The 21,000-nt window shown below is 40.6% G+C and overlaps 1 protein-coding gene across 1 annotated transcript in view; it reads left to right on the top strand.

The window, feature by feature from the left end:
• The window catches only part of LOC108794024 (neutral ceramidase-like), a 30,858-nt gene extending 9,917 nt beyond the window's left edge, over nt 1-20,941 (top strand). The window contains exons 4-12 of the mRNA XM_018564989.1: nt 3,563-3,712; nt 3,907-4,083; nt 8,299-8,426; nt 13,273-13,350; nt 14,271-14,391; nt 15,964-16,089; nt 18,890-18,976; nt 20,451-20,555; nt 20,840-20,941. Coding sequence (XP_018420491.1) covers nt 3,563-3,712; nt 3,907-4,083; nt 8,299-8,426; nt 13,273-13,350; nt 14,271-14,391; nt 15,964-16,089; nt 18,890-18,976; nt 20,451-20,555; nt 20,840-20,941 — 1,074 coding nt within the window. The remainder of the gene's footprint in view (nt 1-3,562; nt 3,713-3,906; nt 4,084-8,298; nt 8,427-13,272; nt 13,351-14,270; nt 14,392-15,963; nt 16,090-18,889; nt 18,977-20,450; nt 20,556-20,839) is intronic.
• Nucleotides 20,942-21,000: the final 59 nt, after the last annotated feature.

Raw genomic sequence — 21,000 nt, 5'->3', positions numbered from 1 at the left:
ACTTTGGGACTGGTTGCCTTATTTGTATCCGAAAACTGGGGTGGCCCAAGTAGATATTTGAGGGAAAAATCATCCCATACCAGATTGGCCACTCTGGTGGAAGGCACTGGGTGAATGGCAAGCAGAGAGATTGGATTTGGGTGAAGATGGTGACGAGAGTTCTGTTTCCAACAAAATATTCTGTTTAGGTTATAATCGGTGATGTCTCTCAGTAATTTTCTGGCTTTCGACCTAATAATGCTGTACTCCTGTATTTTAACTTTATATTCCAAGTTATTTGTCCAAGGGGCAAATAAACAGGAGTTCTTAAAGGATTTTTTGATGTTGGTGCGGAGAGTCTGTATCGACTTCGATGTGTGTTCTAATTTACGTTTCCTCTGGGTGATGATCAATTCTATCCACTTTTTGGTGCAGAATTCTGCCAGGAGGTGCCAGTTGGACGCAAGGTCTTGCTCCAAAAAATCACAAGTTTTTTGGATCCGGAGTCCTCTTGGAGTAATACCTAGTTTGAGGTACCGCTCAAGGAAGGCTATATCCCACCAGTGTTGACTTTCTGCTATGATGTGGGTCTGTAACGCTAGAAATTGTTTGCACATGTTCTGCTCAAAAGATGGAGAATGTGGTGGAGGGTAATGATCCCGTCTTTCTATATTGTTTCCCCATGGTTTTTGAAGTCTTGGGAGTTTGGACGTGTTAGGGTACTGTTTACTGTCAGAAAAAATTAGTCCCAATAATCTATCTTTGTGTTGAAAGGCCATGTTGTGTCCAGGAGCAACAGTGTGCTGCTACTAAGAGAACCTCTCAAGGGGATGACAATAGAAAGCACAATGTTTAGAGCGCACTCCTGTAGGTCAGACACAACTCTGGAGATTAACTACTGGTGGTGTGCGACACTCCTCATAACAGGGGGAGGGACCCTGTGCACCAATAAAAACAAACAAACAGACACACTCTTCTTGGATGAGCGCTACTACCTGGAATAACTTTTATGGGCAATGCTAGTGTCAAATGAGAGCATAGAAACAATCTTCTAGAATGGAAAGAATGTAAACTTACAGTTGGGATGTGGGAGACTCTGCACAGATCTTCACTTCAGGATGTGATGGTCAGGTCCTTCTGTCTGGCAGATGAGAGGTGAGTGGCTAACACCGGGGGCTGGGCTGAATGGCTAAAACACTCAAGTTGTCAAATGTTGAGCTGGTCTTAGAACATATCTGCAGTATTGGAGCCGCTCACATACGCGGCTGGCCAGGCCGTTAGCCCCCGGTGTTAGCCACTCACCTCTCATCTGCCAGACAGAAGGACCTGACATCACATCCTTAAGTGAAGATCTGGGCAGGGCCAGATTTACTCCCCCTGCCGCCCCAAGTTAGGTAGTAGCGCTCCTCCAAGAAGAGTCTGTCTGTTTGTTTGTTTTTATTGGAGCCTGCACTGAGCACTTGGGACCCTCACTGACCACCTGGGGCCCTCACTGACCATCTGGGGCCCACACTAACCACCTGGAGCCCACACTGACCACCTGAGAACCCATACTGACCACCCCGGGGCCCGCACTGACTGCCTGGAGCCTGCACTGACTGCTTGAGAAACCTCATTGGCCACCTAAGAGCCTGAAAATCCACTTGAGAGCCTGCACAGCCCCCTCTTAAACCCTGTACAGCTTTCCCGAGATCCTGGAGACAACAGGCCGTGAACCCAGAGCAACACAGAGTATGTAACTTCATAATTTTCTGCATTGCTGTATTAAGTATTGCTGGGATTTGTAGTCCTCTATAGCTAATATTATAATTCTGCAGTGCTTTACAATGTATTGCTGGGATTTGTAGACCTCTCTAGCTGATGGTATTATTCTGCATTGCATTGCAATGTATTGCTGGGATTTGTAGTCCTCTATAGCTGGTGCCATTCTGCATTGCTTTATAATGTATTGCTGGGATTTGTAGTCCTTTATTAGTTGGTGGTATTCTGCAATGCTCTGTAATGCATTACTGGGATTTGTAGTCCTCTATAGTAAGTGGTATTTTTCTGCATTGCTGTATAATTTATTGCTATTATTTGTAGTACTCTATACTTGATGGTATTGTGTAATGTATTACTGGGGTTTGTAGTCCTCTATAGTTGGCCGTATTCTGCATTGCTGTATAATGTATTGCTAAGATTTGTAGTCCCTCTACAGCATGGAGTCAGTGGCAGATCTACCAGGGCCACAGCTGCAACCGTGCCCTTTCACTCCACCACTAACTCCAAGCTGTAGAGAGACTACAAATGACATCCCAGACAGCAGGAAGAGGGCCCCGGTGACTGTAGCCATTTAAAAAAATGCCACCAAAATCCTCAGTACCAGGCCCGTGATAATCTTAATCCGGCCTTGACCAGATTCCTGAAAGCCAGCTAAGTGGTTAAAATTAATTCTGATATTCATCATTCAGCAGCCCCACTAGATATCTGTGGGGCTCGATGCTGTGCTTGTTTTGTGAAGGTTCCTAAATTCCTGCTGTCAAACTGAAGACTAAAGCTTTCTTTAGGTTAAGCACTACATTATCGGTCAAGCCTCTACCACACATGTTGCAGAGCACAATTTGAGTTGCATAGCTCAAAATCATGTGACAGAGGCTGGAGTCCCTCTTAAAAGCAGTGATAGAAGCCTGATTAACTAGTTAGTTTTAAAGTTTATAAGATCTAAATCAATATTAGGGTGACATTCTGACTTAGTAACCCAGTGGTTTGTTTCAAAAATGTTATAGGGGCAGTACTGATAGCAGGAACCCACAGGTGTCTGCATTAGCACTCTCATTCCTTGGATAGTACCCCGAGAGCCCTAAAACCCATAATGCTAATTTTAAGGAAATCTTAACTGACTTTTCCCCTCCTGCATGTGTTCATTAGGCCACTTATTATAGTTGGTCAATGAGCAAGTGTGGGAGGTGGAAGGGATGGACAACTGTCTGAATCACAGGTTGACATTTGCATAACAAAGAGCTCACTAGGTTTCAGGGCTCCCAGTGTGCTGCACATGACAGGTGAGCACATATGCAGGTATCCCTGAATGCCCTAGCACTTTTACGGTGTGCATAGGGTCACATGGGTGCCCAATTTCCTTAACAGCATTAATGGTTTGTTAACAAAAAACTTTACCTTTTGCCTCTTCAACAGAGGCTGACGATAGTACAATGGGCACTGTTGTTTGAGAAAATATCCATACTCAACATGAGAAGTCTATCTCCTTCATCTGCAGTCTCAATAAGCCCCTAAAATTAAAGATACATTATATTAAAGCAATATTATTTTTCCTATATATATATATAATGTTGTCATCTGTATGTACTGACCCTTTTCTAGCCAGCACCTTCACTTATTTACTCATACTTCAATGGAACTACATATGGGATGTCCAGGTAAATAATCATATACTATATGTTATCCTTTTACCACATTTTTGTCTATAATTTTACTTCAAAAGGTCCAAATGATATATATGACATATATATTGAAGGAACTAATAATGTTTTATATTACCTGCATATAGACTTCAAGTAAGTAACCCGTTTTGTTTGATCCCTAGATGGGTTATGCTAGTGGGGACCAAATAGCAGGAGGACTTCACACTCGTCTGTACAGCCGAGCCTTCATTGTAGCCCAGCCAGATAATTCGAAGCGTGTGGTGTTTGTTAGTGCAGACATAGGAATGGTGTCTCAGAGAGTTCGACTGGAGGTAAGTTCACAAATGATGTTTCTGAAGAAATTTTCCAGTTCATTTGTAATTTATTTTTTTGTGTGACAAGGAAGGGTGATTGATTACTTTGGGCAGCACTAGTGTATTCCATTTTCACCCCCAATTCTTAAAATCTCCATATAGCAAATTTTTACAATCTTTACACATTTCTACAATTATATTTTTCTTCAAAGGTGATCGACAAGCTGAAAGCCAAATATGGGGATCTATACAGACAAGACAATGTTGTGTTAAGTGGCACCCACACCCATTCAGGACCATCTGGCTATTTCCAATACACAATCTTTATGGTGACAAGTAGAGGATTTCACAGAGAGGCCACCAATGCCATTGTCAATGGTATTGTTAAGGTATGGTGATATGTTGTATGTGATTTTTTCTTAAGATTAGACTATTTCATGGTAAACACCAATTCACATTTTGTTTTTTATACATAACAAAAAGTGATGATCTTCTTTGTTTAGTAGATGAATGTGAACCAAATATTAAAGTAAACACAATGTAGCTATTTCAACACTACACTACAAATGGTGATGCTTTAGTCTGTGGATGCACCCCACCAGGACCTTTATCTTCTCTGAATTCTGACTTCTACTCCTGTAATAGGATATTACCTACCTTGTCTCTACTTCTCATGGCCTCCCCATTTACTCTTGGAGTAGCATATTCCCAGTCACCTCTCATGACAGCAGTTAACATTGACCTGGCAGAATTTCTTTTATATTAAAGAGAGATACAGCCTCTCGTGGACTGTGTTAGCTAGCTTCTAGAAAAGAAATAGCTGATAGGATATTATAAGCTGAAACCCAATTTTATTAACACACCTCATATAAGTGCTGACATGTATGTTTAAAAAAAAAAATTATTATATCCAAACCATTTGCATATCATCAAACTTTTTATTTGTTATAGGACGTAACATATTCTTATAACCTAGAAAACATATATAGTTCATACCCTCACAGAAAATGTGCACAAACAATCAAAATGAAAAAGTCAGTAAGAGTGTTTGGGTTAGTTCACACCATGTAGAGTGTGTTCCGGTCCGTTTCTGGCCGGAACACACTGCATCGAATTGCGGCCGGCTCACTTTTTTGCTGGGCTGGAGGGGCAATGCGATCGCCCCGCACGGGATCGCAAGGCACATTGTGCATGCAGTCCGGTCTGGTGCGGTGCACTATTTTGATCGCACCACACCGGACCGGACTGCACTGCAGTGCGTTCCGGACAGAAACGGACCCAAACGCACTGCAAATGGTGTGAACTAACCCGTAGGGCTAGTTCACACCGGATGCAGTTGTGATGCAGTCCCCTCAGTTTTGGCACCTGCATCCAAAATGCATCACAAAGGTTTCCTATGGGATTTCTGGTGCTCTGTTCACACCAGACCGTGCAGTCCGTTCCGATGCAGTCAGAAAAAATACTGCTTACCTTGTTTTAGCTGCATCGGATCACAACGAAAACACATGCAAACGTACTGGTATGCACCTGAAATCCCATTTTAAGTAAAAAAAAACAACCCAAAAACGCATCAATTGTGGTAAAATTACGATAAAATCGCAGTACAATCGCAGAAAAAATGTGGCAAAACGCATTGCAGCTACGCAGACGTATGCAGTTCTGGTATGAACTAGCCCTCAAGGTCACTATGTACTAGTTTTAACTTGGATGTTAAATCAGTCACTGATTCCTGTGCAAAAATATTTCAAATGTAATGTCATAGACAATGCTGCCTGTAGTTATAGTAGTATTAAACTCTCAGCCTTTTTTCAATAATACATCTAGAGCAAACAAATATATTTTGCCCTGCACAGCTTTTATTTACATGTTTTCCTAAACACTTACAATAATCTTGTGTCCAAACAGCTGGCTCCAACTCTCTCTGCTTGGCTTCCCTATACTTCCGGTCTAGTACAAGAACATAAGAGACAGCCCAGTCTCCAGCAGCTCTCCTACCAGCTTGGAGAAGGGAGAAAGAAGGAGTAGAGGGGATCAGGGGGGAGGGGAGTGGCTTGACTAGCTTTGCCTGTGTGTTTGTGGAGACACATATAGCTTACTAGCACACACAAGGGTGGCTCTATAGTACCCTGCAAGGAGACACCCTAAGACAGGATATCAGGGCCAGTGCTCAAGAGACCAGCTAATTCTGCAGGAAACTAAAACTTTGAAACATGAAGGCACAGCATCCATTGTAAGTGATTTTCACATGATTGAAAATCGCTTAAAAAGTTTTTGACTTTAATATCACTTTAAAAAAATGGTTGTGGTTGTGTCTGCGTGGGTAAATACACTGAGTGGCCAGATTATTATGACCACCTGACGTTTGTAGGCAAATTAGCTATAATTAGCTATAATTTCGTGCTGAAGTTGCTAGAGGGCCAGGCCATTATAAATAGGGAAGCAGGTTGTTTACCACGACAGTAGAAGTTATTTTTTTCTGAAGATATGGGTAAACAACGCGATTTAACAGCCTTTGAACGTGGGATGATTGTTGGCGCTCAGAGCCATGAAGCGAGTATCAGCAAAACAGCAGAATTTGTTAAATGTTCAAGAGCAGCAGTTGTTGATGTGTTTAAAGACTGGACTATCAGACGAAAATCTGGGTCTGAACGTGCAAATTGTGGCCGTCAGCGACTAGTCAATGTTAGGGCAGAACGGAGAGTGGCAAGACTGGTACAAGACAACAGAAGGGCAACAGTGCAGTGTCAGATTCCTCGCATCACCTTTGAACATCTCGTGAAGTCACGAGGCAGCCCAGCGAAGTCATCTCATGGAGTTATCTCGTGGCCCAACGAAGTACTGATGGGGTGGTCATAATAAGACTAGTTTTGCGATTAACTGCTGGCAGCATTACCTGTGACATTCAATTAACATTATTCTTCCACCAGTATCAGTGACTAAGTTCAATTTAGCTCATGGTGACATCGGTTACCAATAATGTAATAAGCACAATGTCTTTTGATATGCGTACAATGTGGACTAAACTTTGCTACCCTCCGAAAGTCCTCTGCATTCACAAGATTTAAGTAACATTACATATGCGTCTTGTATTTAGCAAGTTGAAACAGAAAAATCATTTGTTAGCGCACTCCTAGGGTGGTGTGTTGTGTTGTGGCCGGTGTGCGGCTCCTAATGTTTTTAGAACGGGGTGTTTAACTGTATGAAGTAGAACAGAAAAGGAAAAAAAGGAAGGAGCGCAACTGACTGGCACAGGGTGTATGGATGGGAAATGATCAGGGACAAAAAATTATCGAGGTATTGGCACTTACGTGTGATGGAAAGAGAGGGCACAAGGGTCGTGTATACTTCTGCTGGGGTTGTGGGGTCTCGCCGTATGGGTTGGAGGGCATCACAGGGTCGGTGTGCTGTTGCAATCCTTGCTCGGACTCCCGGTTGGAAACCGATGTGGGAAGGAAACCGATGTGGGAAGGAAACAAGGAACAATTGTATTTAGACAATATTTGTTTGTGCTGGAGATTAGCTTTAAGGGGCCCAGGAGAGCCCACTGAAGCCTCAGGGGCCAATTGCTAAGAAAGGGACTGACATGATGCTATAGATAGGCTTTGCCACAGAAGAAAAGATAACAGCTCCCTGAAACCTCTGCAACATGCCACACTGTGAACACCTGACATCTGTGAACAGCCCTCTTATCTCTCTCTTCCTGCCTTCAAGTCAGGAGAGTATGCTGCATATAGCACCGTCCTCACAGACTCACCCAGCAATCATCAATAGGGCAGAGGATGTCTCCAGAAAACTCTAAAAACACTATGAAGGGAATATATCAAAACTGGAGCAGACAGAATCTGGAGCACACTAAAAGTTTGTTTAGTTAAGATTTGCAAATGAAATAGAGAAGCTTATTGGTTGCCATGCACAGCTGCTCAAGATTTTGTCTGCTCCAGTTTTAATAAATTACCTTCTATGTCCTTGCCTAGCTATGTTTACTCCTTATTACCTCAAAATATGTGAACAGTTTTGCTTGGATGAATAATGGAAGATTAAGGGGCTATTTACTCCAGATGCTTTGGGGCTGCACTAGAAACCTTTTACAACGCAGTCCCAAGGCAAAGTCAAGACAAATTGCTTTGTTTACAATTGGCCTAATAAAAGAGCTAATATACTTTCTTACATTCTAGGAGAAAATGCTGATCTAGACTCCTTTAAGTCCTGGCCACATGTGTGAGGACCTAGGTACTTAGCCCTATGACTTTGGCTAAAAGAAAAATCAAGGAAAAGTTATTTTCTTTTCGTCTAATTAAGCAACACTCTTTGTCCATCCAAGGACTGTTAACTTTAGCTTCACTTTACATTTATTGTTAGCAAGTTATATCTACCCTTTCTGATTTTACTTGTGGCAAACCCAGTTCAGCCATTTTTTTTGTGCCCACATTTATGGCAGCCATTTTGAACACAGGTACTTGATTTGTTGAGTATATAGGTATAATAAAATACTTGTTGTGGCAGTCACTGAATAGAGATTATTTTTGAAGGCCATGAAATATAGTAGAAGCAATTTAACTCTTTCCTAATTTGAATGTTTTCATTTGTTTTCTCACTGTGCCTAGAGCATTGACATAGCACATACAAATCTAAGAAGAGGAAAGCTCTATGTGAACAGAGGCCCCGTGGAGGCTAGCCATATCAATAGAAGCCCCTCCTCCTATCTTCGCAACCCAGAATCAGAGAGAAACAGGTGAGGAGGTAGCTATGCTATCAATTTTAGAATTATTGATAATGATATCCCTGATATAAAATAATAGTTTTTTCCACTCAGTGATTCTCATCAATCATCACATATATTCTGTAATAAAATATCTCTATATAGTAGGGATGCACAGATACTTTTTGAGTACCAGTGCCGATAACTGGCATTTTCATGAGAACTACCAGGGTTGCAGTGGTTGCAGCTGGGACCTGGCTCTGGCGCTCACCCACTCTCCTGAAATCATTATTCTGTATTGTTTTAGAAAAACTGTCACATGACAATAAACAAAAATGTATCAGTACTCGTACTTGTAAGTACTCGGCAAGTACCAGTACTCGTACTCGCAAAACTGGTATCTGTGCATCAATTTATTTATATTTATAAAAACAAAATCGTACATTAAAACAGAGATGTACAAATCCCAGGAGCTCCGTGTGCTCCTTACAAATGACAGCGGCCTCCTAACTTTTGAATTTTTCTCTAGTGTAGTCTTGGAGCTCAAAAGTATCGGTACATGTACTCGTACTTGTGCCGAGTACTGTACTTGGTATCTGTGCAACCCTACTATATAGGACTCCCAGACATATTGCCCCCCTTGAGGGTTGGATCATCATAGCAATTTTTGAGTATGTGGTGCTGGATTTGAATGATACAAACTGTATTCTTATATCCCATCATATTGTGGGACAACAAACATAAAGCCTAATACTTTGATGATTTTGGACATTTGCATGAACAATGCGTTTGTTTTTAATTAGGATTTTAATAAAGTAGTGTATGTTTTGATATAAAGAAATGACGTGTTGTGGTGGTGCCTCAACATTAAAAGCCTCGCTTTTCTTCTCACTGTTTTGCATATATATTTCTGTAATTGTCCTAGCAATAATTACTATAACATTGCTATTATACATAATATGTGTGTAGAAGACAGAAAAGTCTGCTCTATTAGGTAATGTTTCAATAACCAAACAAATTGGAAAAGATACCAGATGGTTTGGTTGGACAGTAGATTATTTAGGTAGGCTTTATCAACAATGTCCATCCCATATTAAAGCTCTGTAGTATCACTTTTGCGTTTTAAAGGACTCTGCACTGAGAAAAACATGGGGGCTGCCATTGCTAAAATACTTCTAAACAAATGCCTGGCTGCTACGTCGATTGCTGACCCAGACAAGGATGATGCAAGTAAAGTTATATCTCTAATCTGCATGTTTGTTCTGAGTCAGTGCCTCAGAAAGTATTGATTTTATTGGCATGCCATCAAGACAACCAGTGATTTCATAACTATAAACTTGCAATGGCGGCCTATATATTTCTGTTGGTACCAGTTTCCTTTAAATTCATGCTCTAAATGCAGCATAATAAGAAGCAGAATGGGTGGTGTGGCACCCGTATAGGAATATTTGGTTTTGTAACAAAATACTGTACAAATGTACAGAGATGCCACCCTCTGTGCCTGGGAAGTGCAGATAAGTGTTTCAAATGGTATTGCAATGAAACATTCTTTTGGGCCCTAACAGACACGGTAAAAAACATCTAGTCAGTTGAATACGGGTATTTCCAAGTGCTCTTTTCTATGGGATAGCATTCATTTTGGTTTAGTGCAGTGAGATAGGAATACTTCTTTGAGTGCTCTTTTGCTTTAGACCATTTGGTACAGAACACTTTCCTGCCAATATGTGTCGTGGAGGTTCTGTCAGGTTACCACAATACCTTTGCACCGTGTTTTGGGGTATATGTGAAACTGAGCCATGCAGTGCTTGATATGGGGTAATAAGATTTTATAAATAGCCGGCACCCAGTGCCCTCCATCCAAACCAAAATAATTAGTTGATGACTAGAATTGTTCTGATAAAATCCGTTTTTCCTCAGTACGTTACAACTATTGATTGACCATACCATTCTTAAACAATACCTTAATGCTTAAGCTAGAAAAAAAATCTTCTTTGTGAACTGGACATGACAAACAGAAATGCTGACAGCTTTTAAATGTGTGGGGCTCAATGAAATGGTAAATTAACTTTCACAAGAAAATAGAAGAAGCACTCGGATGTAATTACCTAAGTGAGAATTATGGTTTGTGAACTGTATAACGGGGCATAACATCCATCTGCTGCTGTTCTCTTCTAAAGATAATTCTCTGATCTACCATTTCTGCTGTGACGGTATCTAGTGTTTTGTATTGGGGCTTTTAAAGGTAACTGAATGGGCACATTTTAAATAAACTTACCTTATCATGTGCTAAAGAGCAATAACCAAGTCAGCTTCCAAGCCAGGTTAAAGAGGAAAAATGAGAAGAGGCTGTGTTGGTGAAATATGTAGTAATCAGGAGGAAGAGCAGCAGGGGGCAGTCAGAAAGTGAAGAATCCCACACGCCTGGAAGTGGCAGACTCTTCTGATTTTCCCATGCCCATGACTCTGCAGATTTTAGGTATTGTTGCCCAAGGCTGGGGGTTATTGGAATTACCAATAAAGCACTATTACATTAATAAATACGAACATATTTGTTGTGGTGACAAGATCTCAAAGTGAATCTGTGCTTTGACCATGCAGGGCAAAGTAATAAGTTCAATTATCCTCCACCCCAGCAGCACATACTCACCTTTATTTTTTTCCTTTACTGCAATGAACAGCTGCAAGGTGCAGGAAATGCCACCCTATGTAAGAAATGAGTGGTTAAAATCATAGTTTACATGGGACTATAGACTCTTTGCTTGTGGCAGCACTGGTGATTGGTGGCAGGCCAAGTACTGTCACATGGAACTGCAGGGGAGCAAAGGATAGGTGAGTATATACTACTGAGGAGCTAGGAGATGGTTAAAGTGACATTAAAGGATTTTCCCCCCTCCCCCAATGTTATTGTAAGGACTTACCTTAAATGATGCCTCTTAATCCAATCTTCTTCTTACTGTGGTTTTTAGCTGTCCCTCCAGCGCTGCTGCGGGTTTCCAATCCAGCGCTGACTCCTCTGTCCTCCTCTTCGCTCATGTCCCACGGTGTCTGTGCGGGTGCACACTGCTCCATATACTTACCTTGTGTCCCTCCTCATCTCCCGGCTGAACATCTGAACTGCGCATTTGCCCGCCCCAAGATCCTCTGCGGCCGCCCGCAAAATTTTCAGATGTTCGCACGGGAGCGCGCGGCGAAGACACAGGTAAGTTTAAACCTCTTTCAAAGGTTTTTTTTTTAGTTTTTGCATATATCTACTGCATGCTAGCAGTAGATATATGCAAAAAAACCTGACCCTTTAAGGTAAACTTGTTCCCCTGTTGTGCTTGGGCAAAGCACTGTTTTATGCTAAGTAGAGTTTAGGGTTAAGCACATTTTTGACTACTTAAGTTGACTACACCAGTAGAATTTGAAAAATTGTTTTCCGAACATACGTTCATTTTTGTAATTTTTAATGAGGTAAAATCATCAATAGTGACAAAAAATTCCCTGATGGTATTATCGAATGTTCTGATGAGATTTTTTTGTTCATTTCCTGATTCATTAAATTCTGGTGACATCACACAAATATTCAAATACTTTGGTCAAACACCTTTGAAATGGTGGTCCTGTCTTTTAAGATACATAAGCCTTGTGTCACATTGTTGTGGCTCAATACTTTTTATTTCTTTTGAATTTGGGGTTTAGGGACTTAACTTTCTTCCTTGGTTAAAAGCTCTGCATGCACAACCTGAAGCTAAGTTAAATTATCAGTTTTGTCTCTTCTATCGTTGATAGAACATGGCACAGATGCCCGATACCATCCTTATATTTTGTCACTAGACCCCTAGCCCTACAAATCAGATGACAAAGCAGATTACTTTTTTGCTGATGAAATCTTGCTAAATGGCACATCACCACAAATTCCCCTATTGCTCTGAAACCTTTAATTCAGTTACCCTTTTAACTGGTTTGTACTCATAATTTCTTGTTCACTTAACTATTTATAAAGCCTATATTAAAGACAATTTTCTGCCACTGATTTGATTGCCTCTTGGGCCCATGGTAACATTTCAGAATTTCATAGACAGGTAGGCTTCACTGCATAAAGATAAGACCCCTCCCTTAATATTGTATAATTTCATAGTGCACTAAATTGTTATCCCAAGTCCTGTCCCTTCTTTTACTCTTGGCAGTGATAAATTACCTTTATTCCCTTTGGGCAGGAGTAAGCCACTGCCACAACAATTTTGAGGAGCACAAAGGGTTCACTGATATGTACTCACTTTTATCCACAAAGCCTTTTATCTACAAAGGAATCCTTATATCAATATATTTCCCATGAACTATTTTAATACCTATAATTAAATCATTATGTAAACTTCCCAGTGAAACAACTTGACTCCCCCTTGACTTTTTTTCCCCTTTCACTGGCTTTTAGAGCAGATGTTGTAAGAACCTCCAGTGCAGTTAACATTTTACTTCTACAGCAAAAAGCCTTATTCACATAAGGACCTGGAATTCTCATACAAGGTCTTATTCTAAACTAACTGCAGTCCTAATTGATTAATATGCACAGAATCACTTGTGATTTAACGGGGTTGGTGCTCCACATGTGATGGAAATATTCCAAAAGCTCCTAGATCAGGCTCAATAACATTCGTTTAATTAAAACCTTCATAAAACTGGGGTGTGGTCACTTGTTAGATGGAGGAAAACAATTACTGTCATCATATATATATGGTCAACCTAACTAACATCGCATTTGTATTATGCTTAGCACTGTTCTTCAGATTATTGTCATACTATTTAGTGAAATGTAAAAAACAATATTTCTAGTGTTGACTTATAGGTCAATGTTTTCCTTACAGTAAATAAAATTAGTTAATATGTTTTTTGCACACAGGTACCCAGTGAACACAGACAAAGACATGGTTATATTAAAGATGGTAGACATGACTGGAAAGGATGTTGGGCTCATCAGGTAAATTGCTTCTATGCATTTTGGTTAACCCTCAGTGTATGCAACTATGCAAAAACCTGTAACCTAAACATTGTTGCTGACCAAGTACACCCCTTCATGGAAACAGTATTCCCTAATGGCAGTGGCCTCTTTCAGCAGCATTTGGTGCCCTGTCACACTGCAAAAATGGTTCAAGAATGGTTGCAGGAACACAACACTGAGTTTGAGGTATTGACTTGGCCTCCAAATTCTCCAGATCTCAATCCAATTGAGGACCTGTGGGATGTGCTTGAAAAACATGTCCAATCCATGCGTGTTAGATACCACAGCATACCTTTAGAGGCCTAGTGGAGTCCATACCTTTACAGGTCAGGGCTGCTTTGGTGGCACAAATGGGACCTAATAAATATTAGGCGGGTATTCATAATGTTATGGCTGATCAGTGTATATAATATATATGTATGTTATATGCTGTGCAAAGTTTGATATTCTGCAAGCACTTAGTTTGGCAATAATGAATAGTGTATCACCAAATAACTGATAGCAAAGGAATAATTATAGGAAATGAAGGTTTTAAGGGCTGGTTGCAGATTTTTCCATCATGCTGGAAAGTCACCACTGGCATGCTTCCCCAGAAAAAGGGAAATTATGCTTTTATTGCTCCTGCATAACACAAATGCCACCTTTCTCATTACTGACATAAGGGTTGATTGCATACGACCAACATATGCCTGTGACACTGTTAAATAGTTGCCCTGGGTCATGTTTTACTTACAAATTCAGAGCAGTAATTAAAGTAAATACTACCAACCTAATTATCAAGTCTTTCTTAGCACAACGTCTTCTTCATGTGATTTAAATCACTAAAACTTACCTGTATTTCACCAGAAGACACTGCACATGGATCTCAATAACTCATAAATGTCCCTTGTTGCTTTCAGCTGGTTTGCTGTGCATGCAGTTAGTATGCCCAACAGTAACCACTTGATCAGCAGTGACAACATGGGCTATGCGTCTTACCTGTTTGAACTGGAAAAGAATAAAGGGTCTCTGCCTGGAGAGGTTGGTGTTGTACTGAATGGCAAATAGATAACTGTAAGACTGATTGACAGAACAATGACATTGTAGAGAAATAATAAATGTATATTCTTGTGTGTACTGTATATTCTGCTACTTACTTCTGCAGGAGTGAAAGAAAAAATTATTGTATTTTTGAATGATGTTTTCATAATGAAGCTGGTAATATTAATGTATGATACCAACACTATTTTGTTCTAGAAGTGATGCTTAAGATATTATTAGTGGTAGCAAACGAATAAAAAAAATAACAATAAAGTGAATGTACATGTTTAAAAAAAAGTGTTTTGGTGCATGAACTACATGAATTAAAAGTACAGAGTATTACTGTACCATTTATAAATGGTTTTTAATTCATGTGACAAAAAGTGTCAAAAACTAGGGAATGAACTGTGACAATGATGTAAAGGAATTTGCTGGTGCGTGAGGTAGGTTGCAGGTTCTCATTAGCAGGCAGGAAATCTGAAGAGGTGCAGGTTAGATATTATAATACTTAACATTGTAGAAGAGTTTTTGATAATTATTGGCATTGTCACATACCTTAGGAGAGTCTGAGGTTTTGAGGGTGGCCTCTCTCACTTTTCTGGTCCTGTGGCACCTGGATGGGTACAGGGGCACCGGGGCACAGAGGGGCAGGAGTGCCAGTAGTAGCAGCAACCAATGAGCAGAAGTAACAGAGAGAGTTGTAAGTCCAGCAGGCAAGGATTGCAGAGTAGTCAGGACAGGCCGAGGTCATCAACGTGCAGGCAACGCAGTTCAGGGGGAAAGCAGGAGAATCGTCAAAAACAAGCCAAGGGTCAATTACTGGAGAGAAGCAGAAGAGTCAAGCCAAGCCTGGTTAGAAACAGAAGCAATTCAGGAACAGGATACAGGGACACAAGGAAGCTGACAATCTGACAGCAAAGGAGGTTTGCTAGCCATAGCCTTATATAGCCCAGAGGGTGCCAAAAACTCAAACAACAGGTCGTCGCGCGCCCGAACAAGCGCACAACGCGCACGTTTACGCAGAGACGCTGCACGTGATGCAACTCTATGAGCTGCACTATGCGCATGCGCAAACTGCCGTGAAAGAATTCTGGCTCCAACTCTGGCTCTGGCATCCTGACAGGCATGTTTGTGTTTGTCAGGGTTCCAAGTACTCATCAGGCTATTGATGATGTTGGGTGCCCATTATTGGGGAGGGGGTGGTCATCAGCATGGTAATCTCTTATAAGGGTTTCTTGTAAGAGATTACCATGCTATAGACAGAATTATGTCAAAGACTGCCTGTAAGAAAGAGACTCTTCTGTGAGAGACAATCCTGTTGTGTCAGAGGCTGTGATGTGTGAATGTGCCCTGTTCTGGAATTCTTGTTTGTTACTGTGTGTCTTGTGAGAGACAGTTCGTTTAAGAAAACCTATAATGTAAGAAACTGTCCAATGAGGTATTGGCATGTAAAAGATAAACTTTTCTGTTAGAGTGAGAAATTGGTACTGTGACAGAACATGTGGCAAGAAATAGTGCCTTAGACAAGACAAAGAGTATATTGTTTTTTGAGTTTTTTATTTTAATTTTCAGGGATCTTTTGTAGCAGCGTTTGCATCATCAAACCTTGGGGACGTGACTCCAAATACCAAGGGTCCTCATTGTACAGATACAGGTCTTTCATGCGAAAACCCTACTAGTACTTGTGCAGGAGGTGGGGTGAGTAAGACTGTATATTTTCTTTTCCCTCTTCTAGGACCCTGCAAATCTCTCATTCATGTTATTGTCTTGATGTTCAAGGCCCTGAAATGGGTTAGATTTGGAGAAACTGGATGTGATCTATGAAAAATATTGAGCTTAGGGGCAGGGTTTAATGGACCATGAAGAAGTGTAGCATTACTCACCAAACTGGATGCTTGGGATATTCTTCAAGTTTGCTGTACTTTTAGTGGATTGTGAACAGTAAAAGGTTAAAGACAAACATGATAAAAAGTGTTTTTTAAAGGGTTAGTTTACCCTTCCAATAAAATTGCCCATGCATCCCCAGTATATTAAAAAAAACACTGCTCATCTTTAGCAAAAGAAATGTCATACCTGTAATGCTGGGTGCAGCCTCTTCCAAGCCTGCCGAAAAAACTACTAGTGTGGGGGACCTTTCCTGTTCCACCTAGGTGGCAGAAGGGGGTGAACGTTGGGAATGCACCCCCTGCACTGCAGGAGCAAACTCCCAGCCTCATTTATAATCTTGTTGCAGCAAAAACCTTAGCTGTGTTCAAGCAACATGGTGGTTCTTCAGTCATTTGAATACAGGGCACATTTTGAGAATTGATTGTTTTGTAAACTCAAAGCTAGTGTTTCCCTCACATAGACACAGTAATGGAAAAGATGTATATTTACCTTTTTCTTGAAAACTGTAATATGAAAACATGCAGCTTTTATGAAATTGCACAAAACCGGGAACTGCTTGGCAGGATGTGGTTAGCAAATCACTGTCATGATGATAGCAGCGGAGCTGATTCAAATACAGAGCAGACAATAAAAGTTATCTATTCTCTCTAAAGAAAAATGCCAACCAAACGTTTTTTGTGTTTTGCATAGAGTGGGGAAGGGTTAGAACCTATACTATATTGCCAAAAGTATTGGGACACCCCTCCAAATCATTGGATTTAGGTATTCCGTGAAATTTCCTTGCTACTAAATATTCCAGGGTCAACTGTTAGTGGTATTATAACAAAGTGGAAGCAACTGGGAACAACAGAAACTCAGCCATGAAGTGGTAGGGCATGTAAAATCACAGAGTGGGGTCAGCGCATGCTGAAGCGCACAGTGCGCAGAAGTTGTCAACTGTCTGCAGAGTCAATAGCTACAGACCTCCAAACTTTGTGTGGCCTTCAGAGTGGTACAACTACAGTGCGTCGAGAGCTTCATGGAATGGGTTTCCATGGCCAAGCAGCTGCATCCAAGCCTTACATCACTAAGTGCAATGCAAAGCGTCGGATGCAGGTATGTAAAGCACGCCACCACTGGACTCTAGAGAAGTGGAGAAGAGTTCTCTGGAGTGACGAATCATGCTTCTTCGGACTAAGACTGTGATGCCATTAAAGTTCATGTGCATGTAAAGGCAGGCATCCCAATACTTTTGGCAATATAGTGTATGTCACGTTTTTATGGCTGTTTGTTACCACAGGGGAGTATTTTCTTCACCTACTGTCCCAGTGGTGGTGACCACAAACACACACACGATTCTGAGCCTGATGACGGGGACCCTACGTGGCCCCGAAAGTACTTGCATTTTGAATGACCGTTGTCATTAAAAGTTTTTGATTCTACTTTTGGAGTGCTGGTGACATCTTTTGGGATTATTGCTTGGTTACACGGTGCCTCCGTGGTCGCTTCAAGCACCCGATTACAGACATCATCTCCTAGGAGATCCGGTAAGGAGTGCAGTAAGACACACTTTTCTTACTTTTTTTTCACAAACACACACAAACACACACACACACACACACACACACCATAACCTTGATATATATATTTTTTACTATAAGGAAAGTTTTACTGCTGCCACTTTTTCCACTGGGAGACTCCTTTTTATTTCCTGTTTCAGTGTTCACTAGAGCTGTAAACGAGGTATATGCGCCCTGGTGGATACACAGCAAAAACAACTATATTCCTGGACACAGCCTGGATATGAAGTTTTATTTTTCTTGAGTGTATGTGAGATACTAACTTTTTAATAAAATTGCTGGATGCTAACAATTCCAGCAAACACTTTTCTCAGCCAGAAAGATTTAGATTGAAAGTGAAGGGCTATTACTTGTGTAAAATTGTCCTTCTGTAGCCCCAGTAGGCAGATCTACTGTTATGCGGCCACTTTGGCAAAGTCCTTTTGTTTGCTGCTTCAGACTGGATTAAAGTATTAACTGGGGGATTGTCTCAGACTCAGAAATGCAAAAGTAGCATTTCCAGTCACAACAGATCTCTGGAGGCACATTATGACACTGGCCTTCATATAATGGCTACAAGTACTGTTATCATCCTTATAGCTTCTGGCTCCCCTAACAGCTTATGCATTTGATAAGAATTTACTAATGTTTGGTTTTACGGGTGCATCAGGGTTGTTTCACACATTGGTGTGCTAGACATGATGCCTTAAGACTAATGGTAGGTGTATTTTACACAGGTTTAAAGGAGTTACCATTTACCTCCATGAAGGGTGTGTTTTGCTAGGAACTGCAGCAAAGAAGCAGAGAGCTGTTTTTCTTTGTAACTGCACTAAAACTCAGAGGTGTTAGTGGTCATAAAATAACTTTATTAATAACTTAATGCTTTATTATTTCCAGGATTATCTGCTTTTGCCAAACGCTTTTTGAATGACAATTTAAAAGATGTGCTGTAACTTTTCAGCAATTATCAGCAATATGGTAACTGCATAAAATATAACAGAAATATAGCTGTCTCAAATTCAGACTATGAAATTATTTTTCTAAAAATACATTTTTTATCATCAACATTATAGGTCACGATCTGCGTAGCCACTGGGCCTGGAGATAATGTGTTTGAGAGTACAAGAATAATAGGGGAAACCATATTTTTAAGAGCGAAGGTAGGTTAGTGATTGCAGCAAAAGATCTAAAAATAGAGCTAAAGATATGATGTTCCCTGTATCGACAGTGTTCTCTGTGTCTATAGCATTCTCTTTATTTACGTTGTTCTCTGTAACTATAAGGTTCTCTGTATTTATAGTATTATCTGTATATATTGTGTTCTCTTTATCTATACCGTTCTCCCTATATATTGCATTATCTGTACATATTGGGGGAATTTAGCAAAACTGGGGCAGAGAGAATCTGGAGCAGTTACACATGGCAACCAATCAGCATCTCTCTTCAGTTTGCTCAGGTATGATTTGAAAATGAGACAGAGAAGCTGATTGGCTGCAGTGCAAATCTGCTACAGATTTTGTCTGCTCCAGTTTTGATCAATTCCCCTCATTGTGTTCTCTGTATCTATAGTGTTCTCTTTATCTATACTGTTAGAGGGGCAGCAGGGGTGTGGAATCTCCCGACGCCCAGGACATTCAGTTATGGGCGGGTAGTTGTTTTCTACATTTAGCCCTGCTTTGGGCAAGCAGGGCCAAATGTAGAGCGGGGAAGCCGCTCGTTGGTTTACAAATTATCTCGGCGATGTCACAGAGACAACTTGTATGCAGCCTGCCGGTCTGTCCTCCCCCCCCACCCCTGCTGTGTACCTCTCTCCTCACTGGCAGCCTCTCTCCGGAGATCTTCAGGAAGGAGAGAGGGGAGCAGAGCGGAGAACGTCCATTCTCCGCTCTGCTCCGTGTAAACAGTGAGAGGGGAGAGCTGCACTTGCAGCCTTCCCCTCTCAGGTGTCAAAGGAGTTCCAGCACAGTGCTGTGCTAGAACTCCTCTATTGGAAGTGACAGGTTCAATAAAGAGAACCTGTCCCCTCCAAATGCTATCACACAGAGGCTTGTTATCTCCTATGTGATAGCAATAAAGTTTAGTTAAAAACAAAATATTGATAAAAAAATAATTAATTCAATACAAAAGTAAAAAATAATAATAAATAAAATAAAACAATAAAAAGGTGGATTGGTTTCAGTTAGCCACTCAATGGTATCACCTTGACAATATGTTTTGCTTTCTCTTCTTTACTTATTTCTGTCAAACACAGTACATCATTTGTTTTTGCTTCCAATATGTTGAAAATCTCTGGGTGACCTAATGCCTGTTAAGAAAAGGGGTCAGAGCTTTCCTAAGGTGTGAGCTACATACGTTAGCTAGCTGTATTTTGAAGAAGATTGCAAAAGGTTCAGCATAGACAAAGTCATTAAAGGATCTGCCGTTGTGTCTCATTTTGTAGCTGCTGATACACCTTCCTGGTCAGGATTACTCCATACGCTAATCAGCTGCCACAATAGTGCTATGAAATAGTCACATTGCATGGCAAATCGACTCTCTTTGATAGAAAGCTGAACTAAGTTTGGATAATACACATTTTGAAAACTGTTCTTTGCTGCTAACTTACAAGTCGCATGTCTTCCTATTTTTATATAGGAATTGTATGATGAAGCATCCAAGTTGATCGAAGGCACTGTGAGTTCTGCTCACCAGTGGGTGGACATGAGTAATGTCAGTGTAAAACTTAATGACACCCATAAAGTGAGTATTTATGTGAACATGATATCTAACACTAACCAAGAATTACCATGTTGTCTTGTTTAAATGGTATGCACATTTCTACTATATTTGTATTGTGTTTCTATAAAACAATGTTTCAATATCGGCAAATGATGGGAATTAACACAAAAAATACAAATATCACAATCTATAAAAAAACAAAACGTTGGACTGTAAAGTGCTTTAATATATGTCTGTGCTCTGTTAATATAGCAAATTGACCAACAGTAGTATCAAATCTAATTTATGTTTTATACCTTCTGAAGGCAACAACCTGTAAACCTGCCCTTGGCTATAGCTTTGCTGCTGGAACAATTGATGGTCCTGGGCTGATCAATTTTACTCATGGTAAGAGCTCCTTTGCTTAAACAACAGAATATATGTACTGTATATATATATATATATTGTAGGAAAGTCACTGGTCTTT

The sequence above is a fragment of the Nanorana parkeri genome, unplaced genomic scaffold (assembly GCF_000935625.1).
Source record: "Nanorana parkeri isolate BGI_ZX_2015 unplaced genomic scaffold, ASM93562v1 scaffold804, whole genome shotgun sequence".
In the NCBI taxonomy this organism is placed as follows: Eukaryota; Metazoa; Chordata; class Amphibia; order Anura; family Dicroglossidae; genus Nanorana; species Nanorana parkeri.
This window is presented reverse-complemented; position numbering and strand designations above follow the sequence as displayed.